Below are 22,832 nucleotides of genomic sequence, written 5' to 3' on the forward strand. Positions count from 1 at the left end.
GAAAAGGTCAGGGCAAATAAGTCATGCTGACACCTGAAAATGACTCTGTAGAGGTGGGGTAAGTGGTGGAGCAGAAGAGGGAGGAGTTGGAAGAGGCGGCAGGATTTCATACACCAGGGACAGCCCTGCCTCTCTCCAGAGCAAGAGCGCCTGCCTGGAGGACAGCGCTTCCAGCCCAGCTTCCTCTGTTTTCAGGACAGCTGTCATTTTTCAGAAACCTCACTAGCAAAGGCAGCCCTTCCAAAGAGCATGAGAGCTTCAGTTTGGACAAATGATTTAAGCTCATTTTTGCAGGGGAAGAAATGGATTTACAAAGCAACCAAGAATATTAAAGAGGCAGCTGAAAAGGCAGCCAAGAATCTGGCTCAGGGATTACAAGCACTGGCTTTCTAGGCTGCGGACAACTGTCTGCTCAATAATCATCCAGCCTGGCAAGAAGCAGGTATTTTTTCTGTGTACCCTCAGTTCCAACTAGCATTTATCCAGTGTCTGTTGTGTGCCAGGCACCAAGCAAAAAGCTTCTTCTTATAAATTTCATTTATTGCCAATGAGTCTGAGAAGGTGGCATCACCAGTCTCTTATTCACATGGGTAACAGGAGCAGAGTAAATGATTGGCTGGGGTTCGTTGTACATCCCCTGAACTCCAAGCACAGTGCTGGTCTCCACTAGACCAAGCTGCCTTGTCCTTGGGCTCAAGAAAATCCTGCACATCAGCTGAAGGTCAAGAGGGTGCAGGCTCTTCTGATGAACATACACTTGGACCTTCCTGTCTTTTCACGACTTCTAGTGACCACAAGATCCAGAATTCAATGTCAGATCCAGAATTCAATGTCATTTTACTAGCCCACATCCCCTTAAAAAAACGCCACAACAGGGGATACAAACATTTAACACACTTTATTGATTTAGGGGCCAAACAAGGCAGCATTTGGACAGTTAAGAAAGGCACCTCATTGAAAATAATACATCACAGTGTTGTTGAGTGATCCCAGTCACAGGATTTGAGGATGGAAAGGACAATCTTTGGATAAGGTCGCTTAGGACACTTGCTCATTTATTAAAAAGGGTCCTTTCACACGACATGGATGGAGGAAGGCAAGAGAGTAGGACTGTGGCATATGCTGGGTGGCTGTCGAGAGCTTACCCACGAGAGCCGGTGGGCTGGTACATCAGTGGTAGGTTGGGAAGGGAGTGAGACCAGCCTGCTCCACCTGCCCCATGACTCCAGTAAACCTGATATGCTGCGCCACTACCCCCATGAACACACTCTATATCTCTTTCAAATGGGGAGATGACTTTTTGATCTCATGGTATGGGGAACCAGGGTTAGTAGTCAACTCCTGCCCTGTTCCAAGCTACAGGACAGACAGGACAACAGTGTGATTTCCTGCATTCCTGGGCTGGCATGAGGTTCTGATACAAGCTGAGGTCTTAGGGCACTGGCTTTAAAAAATATCGTCACCAGTCCGGAGTAAATGACAACGTGATTCCTTAGAAATAATACTGCATCTCCCTGTTTCTATTTATACCCTCCAATCAGTGTTTTAAAAAATCAATTTTTCCCTTTGCTGATACTTTTTAGGACTCCTACTCCATGGAAAAGAAATTGCTTCACTACAACACTGCTGCTCTTCCCATTCTCCTCTTGAGCCCTCACCACTCCTCCCTCTCCATCCTTACCCTGACCACCCCTCCCTTCTGCCCAGCACCTAAGAGCAGGGATCACGCCGCAGGGTGATGAGCAGTGGTGCAGTCTCGCCTGGCCTTCTGTTACTAGGCTGAAATAGAGAGGAAACAAGAGAGAACAAAATGGATTTTTAAAAACCAAGTAAATATCAGAGAAGCTTGGCATGCACGCCCCGGCAACCAAATGCATTAAACACTGGACATTTCTCTGCCAGGTGAAAGCTCTCATGCCTGCTGAGGTTAAGGTTCTGGAATTAAATGAAGCAAAAATTGAATCGTACCTACCCCCAAAAGGGCATATGCACCCCTGACGATCTTCCAGTTTTCACTGATAGCCCAAAAATCACACGCACGTGTGTGCACACGTGAATGCATATAGACGGATGACAAATATTTGAGTAAGGATCATGCACACTCTATCAGCAAACATTCAAGGACCTCACCTTTGAGGCCAAATGCCTGCAACTGTCCCTACTCGAAGAGGAGTCGACTCCAAGATTCATGAGGCCACCCTCACCCAGAGAAGGAGCCCAGATCCCCACAGACATAGCTGACAGTTTTGGTTTCACTCCCCTTCCTTGTCCATTCCCAGAAGTCATGTGCTTCCCAGAAACACCCCACGCCAGATTGGGTTTCTGTTAAGAATGGATGGAGTTAGTTTACAGCCAGGGAAACAAGGCAGAGCAGAGTCAGCAGACACGCACTTGAAGCAGACAAAGAGGGACACGAGAAGGCCATGTACCCATAGCCAGCTTCCAGATGGACAGAGGACAAAACCTCTGGTGGTCCCACAGACAGCAGAACTCAGGTCAGATGGGGACTGGGCACTTTATAGTCCACTAAACTGAGTCAGCAGATTACACTGGGCAGGTGGCATTATTTACTGGATCTGCCACTGATTTTTTTTAATGGTTTTTTTCTAGAGGCTGCTGTTTTTGTGGTCCCTCACAGCAGTCTATTAATTCATCTGTTTGCCCCAAATCAAACCAGAGACCAAAAGGCACAGCATGGACCTCAGGAAATGCTTAATAGTTGGGAGCTGAGGTTAGGAATAAAAGCTGGTTACTGCCATAGGTGATCTTATTTTTGGGGTGATCCTTTCTTGGGGAGACTGGCCACCACCATCATGACGTAAGGGGTGAAGGACTGGATCTGGAAGGGAGAGGGTTTGAGTTTAAAAGGGATACGGCTTTCACATCCTGCAGAGAGACTGGGTTTGAATAAATTCTAATCAAAATGATCCCAAAATGATCCTCAAATCACTGGTTTGTTCATACTTGGAAACAGAGGCGAACATTAAAAATAAAAACAAACCTACCCTGGTCTCTCTTTGGGGAAGTGGACTGACTGCCCTCAGATGCCCAGCCTGGATGTTCAGAAGACAGTCTAAATTCAAAAGGACCTTTCACCTGGTTTAATTCTTTGGCAACAATTCAGTATTCAACACAGGTCCCAAACGATTCCTACTTTACAGAACCATGGTGCAGTTCACAGAAATATTCCAACTTGGCCTGGCTCTTTCTATGGTGATATCCTCTCCCAGTAATTTCTGGAATCTATAATGTAAGTGCCTTTTCCTTCCTGTTTAGGGGAAAAAAATTAATGATCCCTTTCCACACACTGACTCATTCGGCTTTTCATTACGGGTGAGAAAACAAGTGGAATTTCTGGCCAACAGTCTGCCACTAGGAACTGTGGCCCTGCCTGACTTCATGTGACCGAGGACTTCTAATTAGCTGTTGAGATGGAAAAAACACTAGGGAACTGGAATGCCTGGTAGATACCTGAGTTAGTTTATTTTGGTCAAAAAATAAAATCTAGAGTATGGCTAAAGAAATAAACAGCTAGTAAAGCAATCTTGCCTATAACTTAGAAAGTAGGAGAGTGTACACATACTTATACCGACACACTCATGCACGCGTGCACGCACACACACACAGATGAGATGAGAGTTGCACACACGCCAAAGATACATGAAGCAAGTGCTTTTTTAATCAGTCCATCAAATGATACTCTTGCTGGCCTGGAGAAGCCTCCCTCTGCCTGCTCCGCCATTCCCACCCACTCCCTCAACAGGGATAGGAAGAAGAAAGAAGTTCCTTTTTGGACCCGACATTATATAAACATAACCAAGTCTTTACATGTGGCTTTGGAGAAGGCTGCTAGGATGCTTGCAAACACAACGTCAGGGGTCTGGGAGGCGTCGATGGCAGAGTGGATCCCCCGTTTACTGTAGTACTCCACCAGCGGGGCAGTCTGAGTGTGATAGGCGTCCAGGCGGATTTTCAAGGCCTTCTCATTATCATCTGATCGGCGGACCAAGGGTTCCCCGGTGATCTGAGAACAGGAAGAGAGTAATGAAAGGCCAGGACTCAGCAAGTTCTCCTAATCCAATGCTGGATGCAGATCTGAGATGCTGTCTGATCCCAAAGTCCATCAGAGGGAAAGACAAGACAATCTAGACCCACTCCAATAAAGAACTATAAAGAACTTCACTACTCCCAGCAAGTTGGTCCCAGGAGCAGACCACTTGGTCCAGAGAAATCAGGGAGCCTGAAACAGCAACTGTGAGGAAAGGGCTGAGACAGAGGGATAGACAAGGTCTTTCTCTCACGGCTTGTGCTCAGGCTGTTCAGCTTCCAAGACAAACACTTCTAGGGTGAGAAACAAGAAAGACAGAGGCCCCTGAGACCAGGAGAATACATCAAAATCACAGATGCAGTAGCAATTAGGATCTTAGCTGCATAAGTATTCAGTGTTTTTACTGGGGTGCCGGCCATCAACATTCTGAAAGTGGCAAGCGACAGGGAACACTGAGTGATAGAACTGCCAACTCTGTGAAACGTGACTAAGTTGACAGATAGCTTAGGAACCTGTATGACCTGATGAACTTGTCTCATATGACAAAGGTAAATCCAGGAAATTCTTACTGTTGCCTGCGTATTCTAAAACAGACAAGGTGAACTATTTATGGCAAATGTTACAGTGAACATGTATGAGACCCCCCCTTTTACATCTGCAAACAATTAAAGACTGTCATAGGAACTTGGCAGTGTTAACCTGGCCAAGCTCTTCTGAATCTGTAGGGCACAGTACAGTCACTAGAGAGAGACGATATTCTTCTGAAGCAGGACTGGTCAACAAACATCTCTTCAGTACTGTCCTCCCAACCGTGGCTCTAATCCGGGGCTTTCAAGCAGCCATCTCCTGATTAGTTCACCATTTAGGTTGCCATGATGCCAGGAAGGGGCTGCTCTGGACAAAAGACAGGTACACACTGGGCACTGGGAAGTGGCTGGCACTGGTGGCTACCTCAAGGTCAAGCAATAAACCACTTGGAGGGACACTCTAAAGATGAGCCACAGCCCATGCGATTTACGTGATAGCAATAGTTCTCATGGTTAAGTTCGTAATATTGGTAGGAATAAAGGGAAAATGGGAAGAACAAAGGGAAGAAAGAAAAAAGAAAAAAAGTGAAGTAAGAGAGAGGAAGGAAAGAAAAGGAAACTTCCCGTCCTGAATTTACATACATCGTCTTTCATGGGCTCCTTTGGGGGGTTGAACTCCTCGTGGTAGGAACGGCCACTCTCGGGGTGAATCAGTCTGAAAGACAGCAAATGAACAGGAATCAGGCTGCCGGAACCCCAGGGGTCTCCAAGATGACAAGCACAGACAGAGAAGCTGTATGCAAGGACTTTAATCCAGCAGAGAACCCCATTACAGGCATCTCTTGCTTAGGAAAATAACTGGGCATATGCCAGAGGGAGTAAGTTTTCTCTTTTGACCCAACATTAAAATACGTGTCTGGCTGAAGAGGCTGGTATAACGACGGCCTAATTCGGCTGTGTGAGAGCATTCCGATTCAGGCCTTAAGCTGAATTCAGGGGCTATAGAGCAATGAGTCACGATCCCTGCTCACAAACAGTGATTAATTTAGAGGGGGAGACAAATGTGGAAATAAATAACTACAATAAATTTGGTAATCCTTTAACAGAGATTTGGACAAAGTGCCATGGGGGAGAGAGGACAGAGAAACTAACCTTATTTTCTAAATTAGTTTGGTTATGAAACCAAAGGTGAAAGGTGCTATAGGAAAAACATGTGCTATGGATGCAGACACCAGCAGACAATGCTGAACACCTCTGTGACCACACAGACACAGAAAGCCCAGCCATCAGAGGGCAATATTCACGGCATCAGGGAAAACAACATATTAAGTCATAGAATAAAGAGCTCAAGAAGCATTTACTTGGTACAGAATATGTAGCTGGCAGCTGCATCTCTGCCGTGTCCCCTTAAGCAACAAGCCCACGCTCCTGACTGGGAATGGTCACACCACAGGACCCCTGAAACCTAAGAAGGGAAGGAGGCAGGCCAAACACTGCTCAGCAGCTGGTGCCCACAACTTCGCGTGGCTTCCCAATTCTATGCCAACCAAGGTCTGCTTATTTAACTGATGGCTCCTCTCCTCATGAAGGTCTGTTAGGCCAGAGCTTCCCAACATTTTTCACCTCTTGGCATACACAGAAAGTACTCAGGGTGCTTGCTCTCGTGGCTGAGGGGGTCAACATCTCAGCACATCAGTTGGGAAACTCTGGGTTAGACTATCAAAGCCACACGTTTGTAAAATGTGATACTGTGTTTTAATGACAGCATATTTTGGGGGGCCAAGTGGTCCATTTATAGAATAAGGTGGTCCATTTACAGCATGGGGGACAAGTTGATAGCAGAGTGAGTAAGTTACACTGAGTGGGCCTGTGACTGCAATCATGTAACACGAGGTTGGGCCCTCCTTTACTTGAGTTGCTGGAGGGGTTCCTCTGGTGCATCCACTGGGAAATGACACCCACTAGGAGACCCAAGGAGAGGAAGAGCAGAAGCTACGGGGCTCAGCTACAGCTTTCCTTTGGGAAGGGCTGGGGGCGTGAAATGTGGACCACGTTTCTTTTTTTCTGGCCACGCTGTGCAGTATGCAGGATCTTAGCTCCCCAAATAGCATCGAACCCATGCCCTCTGCGGTGGAAGCATGGAGTCTTAACCACCAGACCGCCAGGGAAGTCCCTGGACCTTGTTTCTTCACCTTCTGGAAAGCACAGGGCACACAGCAGCCAGGCTGCAACAAACACAATTCTCTCCTCTCCATGTCTCTACATCAGCTCTTGCACATTCCCAGATTCCCTCAGCCCTCCAGTTACATATAACACTGCTCCTTCCCCACTTCCAAATATCATTTTAAGAAGAAGGCAAGACTCATTCCCTAGAAGGGAAGAGAAACCAATCTCCAAGTTCTTAAAATGGGACTGGTCTTAAGTACCAACCAAAACAGCTCTCTAAGCCACTGAGCCTGGCCTGGAGGCGGAGGTGACGATGTGGAGGGATCGGGCTGGGATGCTACAGCCACTGCTACCTTGGGTGTGATACTTCAGACACCTGTTTTCTCATCCACAAAATGGGGATGGTACAAGACATTAGGCTAATGATACCAGAGAGCCAACACTGAATAGGTTAAAATCAAAACCCACCAGCCATACTTATGGCAAGAAATAAAATAATAACCCATACAATTATTAGAAGTGAGGTCAGAGCCAATTCAGAAGACATTTACAGTGGGGTCCTTATCATGTCAGATTTAAATAAGATCCGTATTAAACTGGCTAGTTCCTGACTCTTTTTCTTGCAACAATCAGCATAGTGGACAAAGAGGCATAAAGCAGGTTTTTGGTGCTAGTTCTGCCACTGATATGCAAGTGGGCTTGGAAAAACACCTTTACATAGTCTGACCTGTTCTGTTTCCTCCTCTGTAAGGGAGAGGGCCACACTACACCACTCACTTCCAAACCAAGAGACCGAGTCTTGCCTCTTTCGCCCTCTACAATTCTGGAGTTTGTTCTTCAGAATCCCTCAGTGCCCCACCAGCCAACCCCAGTCTCCATCACTTCACCGGTGGATCACATCAGGCTCCTCCAAGTGGGGTCCTTGTCTGTTTCTTATTTCCCTCAATTTAGCCTGTGTACCAGGACCAAGCTAATGTTCTTAAAATGCTGTATCTGCCACAGTGCCTAGTGGCTTAAGAACATCCCATGATTCCTGACTCACTCCTGTCTACCCTCTCCTCCTTGGCAGACCTTCCCCAGCCAGGCTCCCATTCCACCTTCCCAACCGCACTCATTCTACCACCCAGCCTCCCAGGCCATTTCTCCAGCTCTGGACAGACATTCTGCCAGAAGCCTTAGCTAGAGCCCCTCCCTGAATGCATACTCATTCTTGCCTCTACTCCCTTCTGGGAAAGCCTCAGCAAAATCCTCTCTATCCAGGAAGGTCAAGTCTGACTTTACACCTCTCCTAGCCAGACTTCCCTCCCTGCCCCCAGGCTGTCTTCCTGGACCCCTACTGCACTAAACAGCCCAGGTTTCATGTAGGGGTTGTAGATGCTCTGAGGTCAGACAATGGGCACCAGCATGTTGTTCTATATTCTCTACTGGTCCCCTGCTCCCAGAGCTGTGCCTGCACAAAGCAGGCACTTAGGAAGCTGAGCTGATCAGATCAAAGGCCCCTCGTGTCACCTAGTACTGTTAACATCTGTTTTGCAATGTCCGGGACCCCAGCCCTGGTCATGTCCCTTCTTGTCAACCCTACTGCTTCTTGGACTGCATCAACTTTGTTTGCCTACTCTGTGCCAGAGCAAAGAAACAAAATTCCTGCACTGAAGGAGCCTATGCAATAGCTGGAAACATGAAACCTGGACATTTGAAAAGAAAATTAATATAAGGTGGATCCCACTGTATCTAACACAGCCTTCCAGGAGAACACCTCTAACGCTTACTCTGCTGCCTCTCTCCTTAAAGATATGGACTGCAGACACATGGACAAAAATGTTCAACCTCAATAGGAAATCAAAGTAATAACATTTACAATCAGAAAACACTGCCCCCTTCATTAAAAAACTTACATGTACTACGATGGTCACAGCATGAATTTAACAATGGATAACTGGAAGAACACAAATGTACAACAATCGGGGAACAATTAAGTAAATGATGGTTCACGTACTGTGAAATATCATGCAGCAATTAAAAACAATAGTCATGGAAGTCTGGTTCAAGATGGTAGGCTGACCACCTTCCTGAGACTCCATTAAAGTGACTGAGGGATTAAAAAAAAGCTATATAGCCCATAATAAGGACAAGAATGGGAGAGTCTTTTAGTGGTTGAGAGCTTCCCACATATTTCTGGAAGGCACAAAGCAGATGGTAGAGTGGTAGTGAAAGAGGGCTGAGGAAACAGTAGCCTAAAGCAGTGGCACTTTTTAGGAGCAAACTCATCAGAAGCAGAAGCATTTCTGTGTTCAACGTTAACTACTATAGAGAAATAAGCACTTTAAAACAAAACACGCAAAAAAATTATAGTGTTATTCGCTAAGCTGGCTGGACCATGAGCAAGTTTTTCCTCAATTTTCTAAACTGTGTAGATGGTCCTAATATTTTTATAATAAAAAGCCTAGAGCAAGGTATGGCAACTCCAACTGAAATCGGACTTAAAAAGCACTAAAATGGAGATATACATGTAAGGAATTTAGTATTTCTTAAGCACCCAGGTAAGCAAGGCTCTGAAATATGCACAATATGCTATCTACCATGCACAATGGGTCCTCGAAGCAGGTACTATTACTCCCTCTCTACATATGAGGAAACAGCCTTAGAGAGGTTAAGAAACTTGCCTAGGGTCAGAGTTAAAAGGTGACAGGACTGAGTTGCTGCTGGACTTCAGATCCCTTGCTCTTCCTTCCACATCCCCATCCCATGTCACCAAATAAGGTCAATCCATGTGGAAACGGCACTAAGCTTCATGGCTGGGATTAGGCCGGAGCAGTTCCTGTCGTCTGACAAAGCTCTGAGGAAGCATGAAAAGAAGAGACCTTCAGGGGACAAATACCTTCCTGTGATTCTCCGGATCAGCAGAGAGTCTGGGATGCTGAATTCAATCACAGAATCAAGCTTCTCTTTCCTCTTCTCCATGAGGCCATCAAGCTGTAAAAGAGCGTGTGGCCCACCTAAGCTACCAGAGCTTGATAAGACCCATTTCCCTCAAAGGAATACAGAGATAGAGGGCCAGGATTTGCTTTCATGCAATGGTGATACAAAACCAAGCCACCCACCATTTCTGCCTGCCTCACAGTCCGAGGGAAGCCATCCAGAAGAAAACCATTTTTGCATGGAGGCGTCTCCAAATTCTTCTCGATGAGCTCCACGACCATTTCATCGCTCACCTGGAAGTCAAGAACAAAACAATCTTGGGGGTAAATCCATTAACTAGGTGGCATTAGCCCAACTCCAGGGTCATAAGTTTATGTCTGTATAACCTGATTACTAAACAGGTTCTTGACCCCAAAGAAGCAAAAATCAGAGCAGATATGGAGTGGCTCCGTTTGGAAGATTCAGTTTCGTGATTATTTCTGTGGTTGCCATATACACATTCTCTTCCCCTGAGATTCTGTGTCCCAGTAATCTGGGTGAGGGAAGAGGAGTGCCTATCACCCCACCAGGAGACCTCCATTTCTCAGGTCCTGAGGGCCTCTCTGGCCATTAGTCAGAGTCCTAGCAGTCAGATAACAGCTCCTCAGCAATTAGCTATCTTCAAGACAAAAGTGAGGACATATGGCTGAGAGACCACCTGAGGAGGGCTCCAGGAGAGAATGGGCGTTGACCAGAATGTAGAAAGGCACCAACTTTACCTGTTTCACAATTTTGATTAGGCTAACAGTAAAGTGACCCAGGCTATCTCGGACATGAAGCAACAGAGAAGTTCACTGACCTTGGCGAGACTGGTTCAGAACCAAGGAACCAGGAAGCCAGCCCAACACTCCTCTGAGCCTCTCTAAAAACCCCAACAAGGATCCTTCCTAGCTTCCAAACACTGGTTTTCCTCCTGGGCTTTCACTGCAAGAAAAGTTCCCTGCCAGTATTAGAGTGAAGGCTGCCCATTTTGGTAGCTAATGCTCTTATCTCCTGGGACCAGCTGTGAACTTGGGGACAAAGTATAAGCTCTGCAACTAAGTGAAGGCTGGAGATAAGTAATCTCATTGCCACAACCCAATTTTTTCTCAGTACGGGATCTTCTACCAAGACCCAAAGTCCAAAATATCTAGCTTTATGGCTTGACTTACGGCCTCACTAACGTGAAGGGAAAGCTAGAAGTAAAGGGGCAGCTGGGCGCACAGGCAGGGCTACCCCAGGTCCAGAATCTCAAAGCCTGACAGGAGGCCCAGCACCCGCCCCAACCAACATTCTAAGATAAGTAAAGACCAGAGAGCCAAGCACAAAATGACTTCTTCCCAAGGCCAAGTCCCAGAATAACTCAGTTACAATTAAGCTCTGGCACTAATCAAAAAACATTTAGTAGGTAATAAATTGTACTTCTCCAATCAGATCAACTGGACTAAAAACAAGAGAAAATGCTATTATATTCACCAAATACGAAGGATTACTTTTGTCAACTGCCAAGCAACCCCTCTGTTAAAGACACAGAACAGAATCACAAAAGTAGATTAAAAACACTTCTGAGACTACCTGAGTCCTCTCTTGAATCACCCTTGAGTTCTGGCCTAAGGATGGCAGTTTCATTCTTGGCCTTAAAACTGGGTATATTACAAAATGTGCCAGCACAAAGGAACTTCAAGAATACCGTGAATAAAATAAGTGTCATAAATTCAGAATGAACCAAGTAACTTGCTACTGTAAAAGTTCACATAATGTGCTGGTTTGTTAAAATACCCCGCTGTACAGGGCTGTCCAAAAGAACTTTCTACAATGATTAAAATGTTCTGTATCTGTGCGGGCTAGCAAAAACTTGAAATGTGGCAAGTGAAACTGAGGAAGTTAATTTTAAATTAAATTAAATTAAAATTAATTTCAGTAGTTACATGTAGCTGGTGCTCACCCTATTAGGCAGGGCAGATCTAGACTCTGAGGAATATCAACATTCACTGGTACCACCAAACCTACCAGTTTCCCGGCATCCATAGTTGCCTTCAGCTTTTTTCCCAGCTCTGAACCAGAAGCCACCATGGCCCTCAGCATGTCCCCAGTAGCCAAATGGCAGACACAGAAGTTTTCAGCCAACTTGGGTGCCTATGAAGGGGAAGACAAAAAACAAGATAAGGTTAACAGTGCAGGCCTTGGAGTTAGACTGCCTGGGTATGAACCTGGCCCTGCCACTTACTGGCTATGTGAACTCTGACAAATGCCTATTTCCTATTTTATCCCAGTTACCTGTAAGTGGGATAAAAGTACCTTACATTATATTCTAACATATGACTATAGGGTTGTAGTTAAGAATTACATGAGATAATACATATAAGGCACTTAAAACAGTGCACCTAGCACAGGAAGCCATCATAAATATCAGCTATTATCACTACTTCCACTAGACACACTGGTGACACATAAGCCTCAGTTTCCCCACTATAAATGGGAAGAACAGAAACAGCAGTACCAACACTTCACACGGTTGCTCTGAAGTTTAAATGAGTTCATGTATATAAAGCACCTGGCACAACGCCTGGCATGTAATGTGCTGAATGAATATTCGCCAAAGGGATGGACGTGTGGCTGTCAAGTACTGTGGTCACCAGTGTGGGAGGCAGCTGGAGCCGCGTGCAGAAGTCTCCCTCAGGTAGACTCGGTTCTTCCCCTTCCCTGTCACTAAGTAGCTGCATTATCTGGGCCAAATCACTTAACCTCTCAAGAGGCTCAGTTTTCTCATCTGTCTAAAATGAAGGCAAAAAGTCTCTGTCTCAGAAGGCAGCTGTGAGGATCAGATGAGACATATATATGAAGAGCACCTGGCAAACAGTAAGTGCTTAGTAGCTTTAGGGAGCAGTACAGCCTTTTGGCTAAGAGCATAGGCTTGAGAGTCAAACTGCCTGGGTTTCAGACACCAGGTCCACCAATGACTGGATATGTGACTTGCGAAGAATTGTATCACTTTTCTAAATTTTAAATTTCCTCTAGGTAAAATGGAGATGTTACCTATATCACTGGGTTGATGAGATTATATAGAATTCCACATACGCAGGGCCAGGCACATTGTAAGTGCTCAGTGAACATCAGCTGTTACTGTAACCCCTGTCAATTCCATATTCATTCATACAGAAAGAAAATACTAATACTTCGAAGATGCCTCTTCTAAGAACCTTGCTGGGTACCAGGGAAACAGATGAATAGGAGACACAGACTCTGTCCTCTATGAGTTCATAGTTTGGTGGACTATACAACAGAATGAAGACTAGAAGAGAAGAGACCCTGGAGAGTTCGACATTGGTTTTGTAGTAGCCAAAAAGAATGCAGAATTCATGCGGAATAGAATCAGTTCAAGCAGCCTAATACTTTGCTTTCTGGTCCAATTGTTTTGGAAAAGAAGTAGGGTGGGAACCTTGTTCAAACCAGTTCATTGGGAGCTTTCTTAGGTGCACATGGTAAAGGCTAAATAGATAGGGCTCAGGGCAACAAGTGCTGGTTTGTGACTCATGGACTGATTCAGCTCAGAGAACCGACTGCATAGCAAAATGGAACCCAGATGAGGTATTTAAAACCGCACTTGGGAAACCAGTGAAGGTCAGGACGCTCTGGTGATAGAAAACCTTCTGGTCCTTCGGGCTGGCACAGTGGCCACAAACCCAGAGAGCTGTGCTTTTCTGCCGATCTTTCTCCTTGGTTGTTGAAATTAACTTGGGTGAAAAATTGGGAGGTCAGGCTTGTTCCAGGGGAAAGAGTAACCAAAACACCAGAGAAGAGCTGTTAGCACAGAACCTAACCTTCCAATTTTTACCACTCTAAACCATAGGACTCTTCTGTGCTATTTCAGGTGACTAGACTCTACGGCTGTGTGGAAGCACACTCCCAGAGGGAAGACACGGCATGGCGGAAGACTAGCTCCTTCATTTCTTGCTGGCTGCACGGGAGTCAATGGGGTGGGCTGCAAAGAGCATGAACTTTGGAGTCAGACAGATTTGCACACGAACCCTGGCTGCCTTCAATAGCTTTATAACCTTTGGCTAGTTACTTAATTTCTCAGAATCTGTTTCCTTACCAGTCAAATAGGGATAATGTCTACTTCACAGGGCTGTTGTGAGGATAAAATGAAATAAAGCACCCAAAATATCAGACACGCCGTAGGCATTCAGTAAATAAAAGACCTCCTTTCAAGGTCTTTCTTTTTTGCATTACTCTTTACTTGCAAACTATAGAAGAAGCCTGATGAAATAGCTGTATTTCATTCCCCTTACACTTCACGCTTATACTTTTTTTAGAGGAATGCTTCTCCTACTCCAAACCACCTGAGGGTGAGGGTACTGCTAAAATGCAGATTCTGATTCTACAGGGTGGGCCCTGAGCATATGCATTTTAAACAAGCTTCCAGGCCTGGCTGTGCTGCTGACCCCTGGGCCACACTCAGCTGCTGCTGAGGCCCTGAGCCACATGTGTCTCACTAGCCATGGGCTACTGTTGAGCCCAAGAAATAGGCCCCTCCTCTGTATGAGAAACCTGTGGTTTGGGAAGGGGGTGTGGTTCAGAATGGCTAAAACCACTAGGGAGGCAGCATGGTGGGGTTAGTGTTCTCAAACATCAGTGTATTATCACAATCATCCGGGGCACTTGCTAAAAATACAAAGCCAGGCCCGCCCTTAAAGTGTATGATTGAGTGGTTTTCAGGTAGCAGTGGTGGGATTCTGATGCACACAGATTGTGAAGCCCTGGGGCAGGGGTGCAAGACTGGGTTTTATAGTGGTACAGATCTGGGATTTACAGTTTACTCACTGTGTCACCTTGAACAAGTTATATAGCCTTAGGCCTCGGTTTCTTCATCTCTAGAGTACAGTAAGTCCCCTACATACAAACCTTCAAGCTGCAAACTTTCAAAGATGCAAACGTGCATTCACATGTCCGATCATGTAAGTTAGTTGACGTGTCTGGCATACATTGTCACGTGCGTGCATCCTCTACAAGTGGTTGCGCTTTTGTGTACCTTACCGTACAGTACTGTAAAAGAGTACAGAAGTATAGTATCTTTATTTCAAGCCCAGGATGTCCTGAAACAAGTGTAAAAGAAGCGGTGATGTAGCTGGTACTAAGAAGTGCCAGGAATTGGAGGCCCAGAGAAAGGACGAAGACAGAAAAGAGGAAGAAGTAACTGAAGAACTGAAGAGATTCACGATGCAGGAAATGGCAAGGGGATTTTCTTTATTTGAGGAGGCACTGTTAAAGGCACAGCACCTGAAAGCAGAATGGTACACGAAGGTTGCAGCAGCCGTTCAGAATGCAATCCAGTGGTACTGTGCCATCTATGACGAGAAAAAAAGAGCTACTACCCAGACATCACTGGATCATTTTTTCAAGAGGGTAGATAGAATTGAATCCAGCTAGGAATCAGAACCTGTGCCATCAACGTCAGGCGTGAGTGAAACTGCAGCTTGCCCTCTATCTCCTACTGCCGACGATCCTTCAGCTCTACCATCTCCCACCTCTTCTCCCTCCTCCAGTCAGTAGTAACTCTTCTTGCCTGTTCACCCGATGCCCCTGTATGCCAGCTGTTGTACTGTACCACTGTACTTTTCAAGGTACTGTACTGTATAATTAAAAATGTTTTCTTTATTTTATTTTTATGTATTACTGGTGTGAAAAGTATTATAAACCTATTACAGTACTATATAGCTGATTGTGTTAGTTGGGTACCTAGGCTAACTTTGTTGGACTTACGAACAAATTTGACTTACGAACGCGCTCTCGGAATGGAACTCATTCGTATGTAGGGGACGTACTGTACGGACAACAATGTCTACTTTCAGAGCTGTTATGGGGGTTTGGCAAGATCATATACGCAAAAGAATCCAGCATAGTGCCCGGCATTTAGGGAAATAAAGGGAAAATGTCAGTCTTTAAGATTTGATTTAATCAAGCTCACTTGTTTTCTTACCTCGAAATCATCTTTCTGCTGCAGTCTTTCCCACTTCCACCTCCAATGCTTCTGCACATGCAGCTGCAATCATCTCCTAAAATACTGCTAGACATACTACCCACCCCCCAACAAACATACATTCAGAAGCCTCAACGTTCCCCCAGGGCAACAGGGGAGAAGTCCCAATACCTTAGTCCAGCACTCCGTGTCCTCCACAGCCAACTTCCTATACCTCCCAAGCTACTCAAATTTGCCTCCACAAGTCCCCCACCAGGATGCCCTGCACAACTGCAAACAGCTGCTCTATATATGTTTTCCAATTACATAACATAAGCCTCTGCATGGACCTCAGCTCAAGATCCTCTCTATGCAAGAATGCCCTCTCCCTTCCTCCTACTGATCCAAGCTCTACCCTCCTCTGTAGTCAAATTCTGAGCATATCTCTCCCACCAAAAACCTTCCCCAACTACCCTTTCTTCCTCCAAGAAGGAATCATATCAACATCAGCTAACTGGGTGTTTGCAAGATGCCATGCAATTTTTCCATGCATTGTTTTACAGTATTTAGTATGTATAATACATAACAAATATGTGAGGTAGTAACTATTTTTATCTGCATTTTACAAATGAAATTCAGAGGCTAAGTTGCCCAAGATCACAAAGCTAGTAACAGCAGATCTGGCAACTGGCCTCAAGACTGTCGAGCCCTAGCTCTTATCCATGACACCACATGGCTTTACTAACAACAACACCACCCCCCCACCCCAGAGCCTTAGTGGCTGTCCTTGGGGAAAGTGTGTGTATATGTGCGGACAGGAGCACAAGGAGGCCTTCACGGTGCTGGCAATGTTCTGTTTCTTCATATGGGTATAAGCTACACAAGTGTGTTCACATGTTAAAATTCATCAAGCTGCCCACCTAGGATATCTGCACCTTTCTCTATGTATATTATACTTCAATTAAAAAGTTTTTTAAAAGCACAGAAACCTGTGTTTGAATTTCAGCTCTGCCTGTTAGTTGACCATGTAACCTCAGGCCAGTGATCCTTTAATCACTATAAATTGGATATATTAGTACCAACATCACTGGGTGTGTAGGAGGAAGAATGGAAGACTCTCAACAAATTATAGTTCTTTTTTAACCCCAAACTGTCCTAGCATTTGTCAGTCACTCATCTCACACTTCCCATATGGTACTGTGCACTAGTAAGTACTGCTTGCATGCATGTTCATTTCTGCCCCTACACCTAGATTGATAGCAACAATAAGATGGTAACGCTGTTCAAGAATCAGTCACGAATTCAAATCCTATCTTTGCTACTTTATGTATGTCCTGGGGCAAGATACACACTGGGCCTCAGTTTACCAGGCAAAGCAAAGATAACAACAGGACCTTCCTCCTAGGGTTGCAGGATTAAATCAGATGACACCTGTAACATCTTTGGCTGTGGGGGGTAGGGTCTGTCACATAACCCAGCACAGGGTGACTATTTTGCAATATTAAACCCTCCTGAGGGCAAGGGCTGCCCTGCATCTCTAGCACGGAACTTATCCAACAAAACATGCATAGGGCAGGAGACAAATCTAACCCAGGGCAGCAGACAGCAGCAGAAAGAGCAGGAGCTTTGAAGTCATTCAGATGCAAGATCAGCCAATTACCTGCCCTGTAACCTAGAGAACAAGCTCTTTGAGCTTTAGTTTCTCTACCTGTAAAAGGGGGAGTAAGAGCATGGGTCTCACAGAGTTGTTTTTGCACTGTGAGCGTCAATGCACCGACATAACTGACAGAGCCTGACCTGCAAGATGGCAGCTGACGGCCTAAGCGTGCTGGCCTTGAAGAACTGGTGTCAGCTGGACACATGGAAGAAACTATGAAAGGGGCTGGCAGAGGAAACAGAAAACATACCCCTGTTTTGGCCACACCATAGGAACATCTAACCCTAAAAGGGAGACAGGGAAGTAAGGTTATTTAAACAAAACAACAAATCCAAGTGTTCCAGATGTTTTAGACATTATTATGTTGATGCAAAAGCAGGTAGTTTTAAAATGTTTAACTATTTTAGTTAAAAATTAAAAGTTTTAAAAGGAAACAGATTATTTCAGTCATGCCAACATTAAATACCTAAAATACTGAGTTATGCAGGTATAAAAGGAAGCACTAGTGGGAAGAAAACAAACATTACTGAGCAGGCACTAGGCACTAACCCAGGTTAGGATTTTACATCAAAGATCACAAACATTTACCAGGCAGGCAACACAAATGAAGCGGGTCAAATATAAGCAACAGGCAGCGAAAAGGGCTATGCAGGGGACAGGAGAGCACATGGACCACCCAAAGCGGCATCCCCACTCAACTGCGTGCCACGCTGGAGTGGAGGCCCAGAACCACCAGATCTGTCTTCTCAAGAGAAACGAGAGCTCTGGATTTTTAAGTGAAATTTCACAACTGAAAACACTGTGTGGTCAACTTATTATTTTGAAGGCTGACAACTTAAAGGAATAAATCAAGCATTTAACCTACCCTTACTGTACAAACCATACCAAATAGTAGGTGAGAAGTTTCTCTTTACAGAAATATTTCAGCTAATAAATGAAAAGGGAATGATATAAGTAGAACATCACCATTTTGCCACCCACAGTGAATTCCTGGACCCAGGCATTGAACACCAGAGATAAGCAGACACAGTATGCCTCCTAATGGACAGCACACCACCACCTGTGATGTAGTTGGGCCAAAAATTGAACCCAGATCTGGTTAATTGTTTTTTTACAGGAAAGAAAGAGGAAGATGTTAAATATGGCATGGGGATACAATAAAAAAATTCTCAGAAAGAGAGATACTCCCAGAATAAACAACTTCCACAAAAAAGCTGCAAGGAAAAAAAAAAGGGGGAACCTGTAAATTAAAAGGGACTTGAAATGATCATATTTGTGAGACAAATGAATGGAAATGTAAACATTTACTGTTATTATTGTTTTTAGGGGATAGCGTGCTTGTTTACAAAAAAGAATTCGTCTTTTAGAAATACACATTGAAATATTTACAAATGAAGTGTTATAATGTCTGGGAGCTGCTCTAAAATAATCTGTGAAGGGAGAGAGGATGGGGAAGGAATGGCCATCAGCTGGGGCTGGATAATGGGTACATGGGGGCTCATTACACAATCCTGTCTTCTTTTGTGTATGCAAACTCTTCATAATAAAAAGCTGGGGTGTGTCTGCAGGCTAAATTCTGCTGCAGGCTGCCACTTTGCAACCTCTGATTTAGGAACACTGTTTTTTAAAACTCCATAAAACTACAACCACCAGCATTCCTATTGTTCCAGTTACGGAGAGAAAGGTGTACAGAGGTTAAGCGACTTGTGTAAATCTTACCCTTAAGTCCCAGCTCTAATCACATCTCCTCAACTTCCACAAGGCCTTCTCTGACCAACTCCCATCATACATACACCCTTATAAATCAGCTCATAGTATAATTTTCTTCAAAACTTCCTGAAAACATCACCCTTTACACCGAGATACAGCTGAGCTGGGGGGTGGGGGGATGTGTTACTAAGATAGGGAGTCAATAATTAGTGAACACCTACTATGTGCCAGGTTGTCATCTAGGTGTGCTTTACACACATATATAACATAATTTTCCAGTATCCTTGTTAACTTTTGGTCTAGGGGGGCAAGGATCTTATCAGTCTTCTTTACTGCTGTCTCCAATGTTCGGTGCTCATGACATGTTGAATGAGTAAGGTAAGTATTAGCCCCATTTTTCAGGCGAGAGCAGTGAGGCTTAGAAGTTACAAAGCTTGCTAAACTATAAAGCCCTTGTCTCAGCACAGGGATGGGTTGTCCATTTCACAACTACTGAAATTATTAACTTCAATATGAACTAAGAAAAAACAACTGATGCATTTGAGCTACCTTGTTTATCTCGGTCACTCACAGCAAAAGTTCGTAGAGTTTGGGATTAAACATTCCTAAACTGCAGGTTACCTAATAACTGAGGGTGGTAGCAACAGGAAAGAGGAGCATTCAATGTTACTGAGGACAAGGGGGTTAGGTAACAATGACCCCCAAGGGCAAATCGGCTCTGGCTATAGAGAGAAAAGGGAAAGTGGTCTTTCTTCACCTAGTAGCCAGAGCCAAAAAGCAAAGTCACAGGAATGAACTGAATCTCCAAGACTCCCCTTCTCCTCATCACCCACATGAATCTGTGTTCATCCATTTCCAGTAACCTCATCAAATAATGTGCTGGGTGTCATGGAAGCCCCAAGAATGAGTAAGACAAATGATCTGTCTGCCAGGACTTTGCAATCTTTGCAAGGGCTCAGAAGAGAAGAGGGGGCACAGAGCAGCACCCAGAACCCCATTCCCTTAGCAGCTCAGACTTTCAGGAATTCCCTCTTTAGACCCTAACAGCAATCAAAAACTTGAGCGCGGGTGGCGGGGGTGGTGGGCAATGCCAGACCCCAGGCAGGAGGAGGATATTGATAATCCAACCTATGGGCTTCGAAATCCTAAGTGAGATCATAAATCCCAACCTTGATCTATGGGCCCATTATGTCCCAGGTGCCAAGTGAGGCCCCACGGTCAGCAGAAGGTAACTTCAGACTCCAATCACTCAGAGCCCGGAGGTTCCAGGCTCCATGAAGTCAATTTTGCTAACTTGAGAAAGCCGCCTGACCTCTCTGGGCCTGTTTTCTCACCTGTATATTGAGGTACTCTCTCCCATCCCCCCAACTTAACTGTCTCAGGCAGGTCATACCTCACTTCTCTTAGCAGTACTCCTAACCAGCACAGGCCAGCTCCCGCTTTCCCCCATGAGCGGGAGATGCTACTCCACCTTCAGGCGTTAGTCACTACCAGAAACGTCCCCCTACCCCGAGTGCCTGGAACGTAACCCTCGACAACCCATTCCAAATGGCAGGCAATCTGGGGTCCCTGAGTCCACTCGGGTTGTAATCTACATGCCTCAGCCCAGGGCTCACCTTACCCTTCAAATCTTCCCAGCTTCTAAACCCTTAAGGGATCTAATCAGTCCTTAGGATCACCTAACACGGCACCTCAAGCCTGGGTCCCTCAAGATCTCTAACTCAGACTCCCTCGACCTCCAATTTGGACACTCCCCCAAACACCTGCTAGAACCCCAGACGCCAGCCAGGGTACCCCTCCTGGCTTTAGCCAGCGGCCCGGCTCAGGGGCGACCCGGACCTCCGGCAGCCCTGACCTTGGAGTCCCACGGGCTCTGCCGACAAGCCCGGCTCAGCAACTCACCTGGGTACCCTTGCCGGCTCCGGGCGGCCCCAGAAGCACGGCCCGGATGCCTTCAGGACACTCTCTAGCCGGTTCGGCCACGGACACGCTGGGAGCCATGGCCGCCGAAGCCTCTCGCTGCTCAACCCGCCTGCACTCCTCGCAAGTCCAGCGCTTCCAGGCCAGCGCGCCACGCACGCCACGCACGCCCCGCTCGCCGTTCACAATGGCCCGTCGACACGTCCGTCAGTCCGCTACGCCCACCCCTGAGCGCGACGGACACTTCATCTTACCAACCACTCAGCGATACTGGGGAAGGCTGCTTTTGATTGGACAGAATCGGTAAGGGAGTAAGGAAGGGGCGGGCCATCATGGACGTGGGTGTGGGGCGCGCGGAGGGTATGCGGAGTGGGCGGGAAAACATGAAGCAAGCTTAGAGGCCCGGCTGGGAGTTCTAGGTTGGCTTTTGACAGTTAATGACACCGGCAACCCCAGTGAGTCCTATAAAATTGCCCGTGGGAGTACAAATGGGTGAAATCAGTCTTAGAAGACAAATTGGCAGATATGTATCAAATTTCCTTTGGTCCAGCAATTCCACTTCCAGGAATTCAAAGGACATAATCTACGATATACGTAAAGATCTGTCTAACAAAGATACTAATTGAAGCACTTATAACAGCCCCAAAGTCCAAAACAAGTAAATAAAAAAACAAAAACGAAAAACAAAGACAATATGCTAAATGTTCAACAATAAGAGCTTAGTTAAATAAATTGCAACAAATTTGTATACTGGAATCCGCCCCCCCCCATTGCATAAAATATTTAATTGCATGGGAAAATATTCACCAAATGGGATACAAAACTACAGTTGCAACAAAATCCCAATTTGTTTGATAGTTACAAGTGATGATCTCTGTATAGTGTGATTACAGGAGCTTCTCCCCTTCTTTGTGCATATTTATATTTTCAAAAAATTCTATAATGAATTCTGTAATAAACAGGAAAAGGTAGTTTTTCTCAAAAGAGATGACCTTCTCTTGGACAGATTTTTGGTGTGTGAAAGTTTCATCCACACCCCCATGAAGCAACCCCTGAGGTCCTGGCAAGACCTTTAGTCCAGAAAGTGATTATAAAACAATTATGTTTCCCCACAGGCTTATTGCAACTCATTTCTTTTCTTTTCTTTTTTTCTTTTTTTCCTGCCGCGCCACGTGGCATGCAGGATCTTAATTCCCCGACCAGGGATCAAAACCCATGACCCCTGCAGAGGAAGTGTGAAGTCTTAACTACTGGACCGCCAGGGAAGTCCCAGAACTCATTTTTTGTATCCTGGAAATGAATTTTCTATCTTTTCAGCTTGGTCTCTTCTATTCTACCTCACAAAAGAAGTTAACATTCATTCCTCATGCCCGCACTGGACTTCTACAAGGTTCCTGACCTTGAAGGATGCAGGAATTTTTATGCCCATTTTTCAGGAAGATATGCAGTGACCAGCCCAAAGTCACACAGTAGCAGAGTCACAATCAACACTGAGAATGGCAAACTGGTGCCCCAGAGAGCACAAGATTCATGGGCGTGAGGGTGGGGAGCAAGCATATTTTCTCTGGTGGAAGCCTCTATGTGCCCCAAATTCACCTCAGTCCAAGAAGACCAGAGTTTATCAAGGTTTCATGTGCCCGAGGCACCAGACAAGAGGGAATAAGAACAGCCTTTCCCTTCTACCATCACTCCCCACAGTGATCCTGACCAGGCATGGAGCCCCCGGGAGACAAAGCAGCTAAGATTACACAGAAATACAAAAAACATCAGGTTTATTCATTCAAGTTTTTTAAATGTCCTAGTTTTGGGGCATGCTAAGGATCATAAAGGGAATATTGATAGCCCAGGGAAAGGAGAGAGTACTCCATTCATTTATTCACTCAACTATTAAATTTTTTTAAAAAATAT

The 22,832-nt window shown here is 45.4% G+C and overlaps 1 protein-coding gene across 3 annotated transcripts; it reads right to left on the reverse strand.

Annotated features, from left to right (window-relative positions):
- Nucleotides 1-879: 879 nt before the first annotated feature.
- AK2 (adenylate kinase 2) lies at nt 880-21,077 on the reverse strand. 3 transcript variants are annotated; one of them, XM_007182477.3, is made up of 7 exons: nt 20,907-21,072; nt 11,689-11,814; nt 9,843-9,953; nt 9,620-9,714; nt 5,218-5,290; nt 3,829-4,024; nt 880-1,779 (listed from the first exon to the last, which is right to left on the reverse strand). In XM_007182477.3, the coding sequence occupies exons 1-7, from the start codon at nt 21,003-21,005 to the stop codon at nt 1,775-1,777; spliced, it is 705 nt and encodes a 234-aa protein (XP_007182539.1). In that variant the 5' UTR covers nt 21,006-21,072; the 3' UTR covers nt 880-1,774. The 3 variants fall into 3 exon arrangements, with proteins under 3 accessions (XP_007182539.1, XP_007182538.1, XP_028022416.1); XM_007182476.3 differs by lacking the exon at nt 880-1,779 and having other exon boundaries at nt 3,658-4,024; nt 20,907-21,074; XM_028166615.2 differs by lacking the exons at nt 880-1,779; nt 9,620-9,714 and having other exon boundaries at nt 3,852-4,024; nt 20,907-21,077.
- Nucleotides 21,078-22,832: the final 1,755 nt, after the last annotated feature.

Source organism: Balaenoptera acutorostrata, chromosome 1, assembly GCF_949987535.1.
Source record: "Balaenoptera acutorostrata chromosome 1, mBalAcu1.1, whole genome shotgun sequence".
NCBI classification, from domain to species: Eukaryota; Metazoa; Chordata; class Mammalia; order Artiodactyla; family Balaenopteridae; genus Balaenoptera; species Balaenoptera acutorostrata.